Source organism: Nuphar pumila, chromosome 5 (genome assembly GCF_984573655.1).
Source record: "Nuphar pumila chromosome 5, dmNupPumi1.hap1.1, whole genome shotgun sequence".
Taxonomy (NCBI): domain Eukaryota; kingdom Viridiplantae; phylum Streptophyta; class Magnoliopsida; order Nymphaeales; family Nymphaeaceae; genus Nuphar; species Nuphar pumila.
Genome location: NC_143253.1, coordinates 11,606,812 through 11,612,567, shown reverse-complemented (window position 1 = coordinate 11,612,567; position 5,756 = coordinate 11,606,812). Strand labels below are relative to the sequence as shown.

The 5,756-nt window shown below is 38.6% G+C and overlaps 1 protein-coding gene across 1 annotated transcript; it reads left to right on the top strand.

The window, feature by feature from the left end:
• The first annotated feature begins 330 nt into the window (after positions 1 to 330).
• LOC149836790 (putative WRKY transcription factor 53) lies at positions 331 to 3,101 on the top strand. Its single transcript, XM_090007119.1, has 3 exons — positions 331 to 845; positions 1,789 to 1,917; positions 2,108 to 3,101. The coding sequence occupies exons 1-3, from the start codon at positions 517 to 519 to the stop codon at positions 2,703 to 2,705; spliced, it is 1,056 nt and encodes a 351-aa protein (XP_089863245.1). The 5' UTR covers positions 331 to 516; the 3' UTR covers positions 2,706 to 3,101.
• The last annotated feature ends 2,655 nt before the right edge of the window (positions 3,102 to 5,756 follow it).

Sequence of the window (5,756 nt, the reverse complement as noted above, 5' to 3'; positions counted from 1 at the left end):
CGAATGCACTGAGATCTAAACCCACCTGAAGCTAGCTGGATTGTGGGCCCATGACTAAATCCCAGATGGGTGAAGAAGACCCAAAATTTTGAAGGTCATCATTGACTGTAAGGTAAAGTAAAAGGGTATATTGGTATATCCGGGCCATTCTGGTAAAAGAGTGGAATTATGACCGAGTCATCACTTGCTCTTTGAGTATGACCGGAGACTGGTCATAGCATTTCCATATTCCTTACCATTCTTTGGTCAGACCTGACTGACTTCTTTCATTCAAAGTTCAGAATCCCCAATTGTATATATACCCACACGCCCTCATTTTCACCTACAAACGAGCAGTAGCTCACAAAATCCAGTGACAGATGAGCGAAAGGCATCCGTCTCATGGGAGAAATACACTGACTGAAGTAAAACTGAAGAGGATACCTCTCAAATCCGGCGCCGGAGAGCCGTGCTCGGGATCGATTTTCCGGTGGTTTTGAGTCTTTTGACTGTTTTGCTGGTGTGGTACTGGTGCAAATGGAGAACGTCGGATCCGCGGGAGATAGGGAATTGCGAAAGAGAATGATCGTCGAATTGAGCCGCGGGGAAGACTGCGCGAAGCAGCTGCACAGAAGCTTTGATTCATCAGCATCAACATCGGCCTACGAGTGGAGAGACTCGTTGTTGAAGGAAGTGATGTCTTCGTTCGCGAACGCTCTCTCCCTTCTCAAATCCAGCGATCCCTGTGTGGTTCCGGTGGTGGCGGGGGCGATCGAGTCTCCGCTGTCGGCGAGCAGCAGCCCGCTCAGCGAGATCTCCGGAAAGGCCTTCAGGGAGCAGGAGCGCCGCGAGATCTGCAAGAAGAGGTATGTCTTGCTTGCTTCGCCGCTCAATTGCCCGAAGCATGAACCGTCGTCGAGTGGTGTTCTTGTCATTTTTGATAAGTCGATGGGCAATTATGTCCGTGCAGAGTTGAGACCCTTTTCCGTCCTTGACCAGAATTCAGAAAGCCATCGCTTCCGTGCTTGCTTGGCGGTTGATTTTATCTAAAAGACTTGACTTGAGTTAGGTCAACGCCGTTGCTTCGAGGAAGCACCAAGAGTTCGGTCGTTTTAGTACGATCCCATCATTTGACAGAGGATTGGTATCATCCTACATTCAATCCTAACCGTCCAATCAACGGCTGGGATTGGTTCATATTTTCTCCTGGATGTTGACTGAGCTGGATGGCTAGGATTGACATCCTATGTCAAAAGATGCGACCCCTTTTGCACCTTCACGCACCCTCAACAATCACCGTCCATCACGGAAACGTGTGGCAGATATCTAGTTACATGGTTTTAAAAGTTCACATTGTTTCACATCGATGCATGCCCCCACCATGCTATGGTGGATGGCAACGTTAGGGGTCCGTTTGGCATCAAGATAAACGTAACCGAGTTCCTGATGTTAAATGGTCCTGCTTGTTTGTTTTGCCGGTCGAAAGGGCCACTAAACGAGCCGAGCTTGAGGTGTTCAAGCTTGATTCTTGCTTGTGTTGAGCCAAGATGAGATTAAGCTCATGATCGGCCCGAGCTGACTCGTTAAAAAAAAAAGAATATCGAAGCTGGTAGGATTTGAACTCAACCTATTAAGTTGAGCTCAAATTGACTCGATGGCATGTCTGGGCTGAATGAGTGTGTGTGTGTGTTTGTATGCCTGCCAAGACATATGCACAGTGCTCGGACCTCTTCTTTGAAATTTCAGGCCTCTTTGAGCTGTTGTGATTTGGTCCCTTTTTAACATAATTTTATGTAATGCTTGTTGCAGAAAAACCTTGCCCAAATGGACAGAACATGTATGCATCAACCCAGAGATGGGACCAGAGGGGCCATTAGATGATGGGTATAGCTGGAGGAAGTATGGACAAAAGGACATACTTGGTGCTAAATATCCAAGGTACATGTTAATCTGCTTAAATTAGTATCGATGACAAACAGAACAAATTATAACTTGTTCTGTTTCATAAAATGAAAAACAAAAGAAACTAATTGATGGGATTCCAAACAATATTATTGCCTAAATTGCTAGTTGTGGAAATTCTTTCTTTATGATAGACTGATTAGATATGTTGTCATTGTGGGTGCAGGGCGTACTACAGGTGCACACATAAGAACCTACAAGGATGCCAAGCAGTCAAGCAGGTGCAGAGATCTGATGATAACCCTGCAGTTTTTGGCATCACTTACCGTGGGCAACACACCTGCAACCAATCACCTCGGCTTTCTCCCACAGTGGGACATCAAGAAGATCAACAAGAGCAGCAGCAGCTTCATGACCAGTTTCAAAATCTCCAACCACAATTACTCATGAACTTCAAAACAGGGCTTAAGGTAAGGACTGAAGGCCTAGATGAACCAACAATGGCCACATCCTTCTCCTTCCCGTTGACCCCACAGCATCACCAGCATCATCATCAACAACAACAACATCAATCATATGATCAACTAATGAGCTCTCTATCCCCATCATTTGTCTCCGCCACAACCTCTGATTCCAATTACTACATGTCTCCCAAGTGCTGTGGCATTGAAATGCCAAAACTGCACACTTCGGAATCCGACTTGACCGAGATCATATCCGCCGCAACATCGGTGACCAATTCCCCAACAATTGGCATAGACTTCCCACTAGAACACTTGGAGCTCGACCACGATCTCGCCTTCGATGTGCTGGGTTTCTTCTAGCTAAATATCACAAGAGAAAATGGAAACTTTGTAAACATGCACATTGTCTTCAGAAAAAGTGGTTAAGCAAGCATGAAACTTTGTAAACAGGGGCGCTCACACAAGGTATATAAGAGGCGCCCTTGGCATGATCTAGACTTAAAGATAAGGGATATATTTGTGACAGTCAGGAAGGGATGATATATACATAAGTAATGTAGCTTTCCAGTTACTGTAAGGCATTGTTACCGTCAAGGGGTGGAGGCAGAGGCACCCACTAGCAGATGTACAGTGATATACCTTAGCGGTTTAGGTCCCTTTCCTGTCCTCTTTTTTATTAATGCTAGTGTCCTTTTTTTTCTTTATTCATTTCACTTTTGAGGAAGTAATTAGAAGTAGCTTGTTGTGTTCCTTACAGTGAGGGTAATTTGATATTTTGTACTTTCTTTTGCGCAAAAATGAAATTTAAGGTAACAATGGGGTAGGGGCGGAGCCAAGATTCTAAACTAGGGTGGGTACAAATGCAAAGTAAAAAAGAAAAAATAATTACTAACGATCTATACAAATTCATGACATTTAAAAAAAACCAAATCTCTAATCCTACTAGCTTCATAAATTATGTATTTATGCTAACTGATAAAAAACTCTAATATTTTAACCAAAATCAAATTAAGCAATAGTCATGGATTCATGCCTAATGGTAATTAGAAAAAACATAAAAAAACAAGAGCAATTTAAAAAAAATATGGTTAAACATTAAAAAAACAAGAGCAATTTATGTGGTTCTAAAAGAACTACATCAAAATCCTAATTCCTACAAACATTATAGATTATGCATTTATGTTATTTAATAAAAAACCTTAATATTTTAACCAAAATCAAATCATGCAATATTCATGAATTCATGACCAATAGTAATTTAAAAAAATATAAAAACCCTAAAACCATAATTAAACATTTATGTTATGCTAAAAAAAATCAAATTAAAACCTTAATTTCTACAAACATCACAATTATGCATTTATGCTAAATGATAAAAAAAACTCCTAACATTCTAACCGAAATAAGATCACACAATATCCATGGATTCATGCCTAATGGCGATTAAAAAAAAAACACAAAAAAAAACTTAAATCCAACAAACATAAAAATTATGTATTTATGTTAATTAATAAAAGAACTTAATATTCTAACCAAAATCAAATCATATAATATTCATTGATTCATGCTTAATGGTAATTAAAAAACACAAAAAAAACCTTAGAACCATAAACTAACCATTTATGTCATTCTAAAAACACCATGTCAAAACTAAATCCTAACAAACATCATTAATAAATATTCTAATTAAAAAAACAAAGCAAAACCCCAAATTAAATATTTATGTCATTTTACAAACCAAAATAAAAACTTAAATTCTAACAAAAAATAAAGATTTAGGGGTTTGATAACCAAAATTAGGCATTCATTAATGAAATCATGCTTAATGATAATTGAAAAAAATAGCACAAAAAAATCCTAAAACCTTAATTACATACATATTCATGTAATTTGGAAAAACCCAAATCAATACCCAAAGTCCTAAAAAAACATAGATTTAAGCTAATTGAAAAATAATCCCTAATATTTTAACCAAAATCAAGCATTCATTACTCATGCCTATTGCTAATTTAAAAAAAAAACACAAAAAAAAAAACTAAAACACTAAATAAACATTCTTAGTATTTCCAATAAAAAATACATCTAAAACCTAAACCCTAACAATACATCAGGCTAATTGAAAAAAAAAACTTTGAAATCAAAACCCTATAAAGCCTTGGACAGAAAACCCTGAAATAGCCTTGGGTTTTGGGTGCCATTCATTTTTTAGATGAACGACATCCAAGGTGCCATGGACAGTTTTCTGTCCAAGGTGCCTTGCACCTGATCGGCTCTCGTGTAGGTTGCAGTGTGTGGATCCATGTAAAGAAAATGAATCGCCTGTTGCGCAATTTTAAAACGTAAAAATGTAAGGTAACTTTGTGCCTCGGTGCTGGAATTTGGTTCTGATTCTTGATTGGCCAATTCGTTTTAACTGGATAGTCAAGTGAGATTGCTAAAAGGTTAGGTCACACTATCATAACCGAAGGGTCTCACATTTAAGCCCTGTTTGGAAACTCGGTGTTGGATGGGCCCAAGTGGATCTAGGGAATACCTAGCACCACTGACCTTTTCAGGACAGAAAAAAGGGAAAAAGAGGGAACTGGGGTGGCATTTGTTACTTCCAGTTCCTCATTTCAATTACCACGTAGTTGCCAACTATCACCCCGGTTCCTACACCGACTGAGCTTCCTACTGCGGCAGATCCTCTTCTGTTACCCTTCCAGCGTTTTAAATGAAGCTTTAAAGTTGCATTCCATACAGGCAACTGGTTGGAAGTGGCGATCCACCCTATGAGAGTTATACCAATGGCCCCAAACATGCACCTGAATTTGCCAGTCTGATTGGATCCATAAGGAAAACCATACCCTAGTCCGATAAGGATTACATGAACTAGGCCCATTCCGTACCGTATAAAATAGTATTTTTTTTATCTATTTTACATTGAACAATGATGAATCTTATTTAAAAGTCGAGTCAGACCTGGGCCTGGTATGAAATTTCACAAACCATACCAGACTCCATATACTAATCCGACTCCAACCTGGATTTTTTTCTCTATTACAAAACCCTAACCCTATCCCTGTAGGGTTTGGTACGGTTTAGGTTTGGATCAAACCCACCCATTAACACCTCTAGGTCTAAAGCCCTAACTATTTGTATCCTTTTAGTTTGTCAATTGACCCATCCTACTAATCATTGCAATGCACCAACACAGTTCCAATGTGCATAGTTTTACATGCAAGTTGTTTATAATTTTTTCACATTCTACACACACACGCATATATATATATATATATATATATATATATATATATATATATATATATATATATATATATATATATATATATATATATATATATATATATATATATATATATATATATATATATATATATATATAAGTGGTAGTTGCGCAACCCTTAGGTG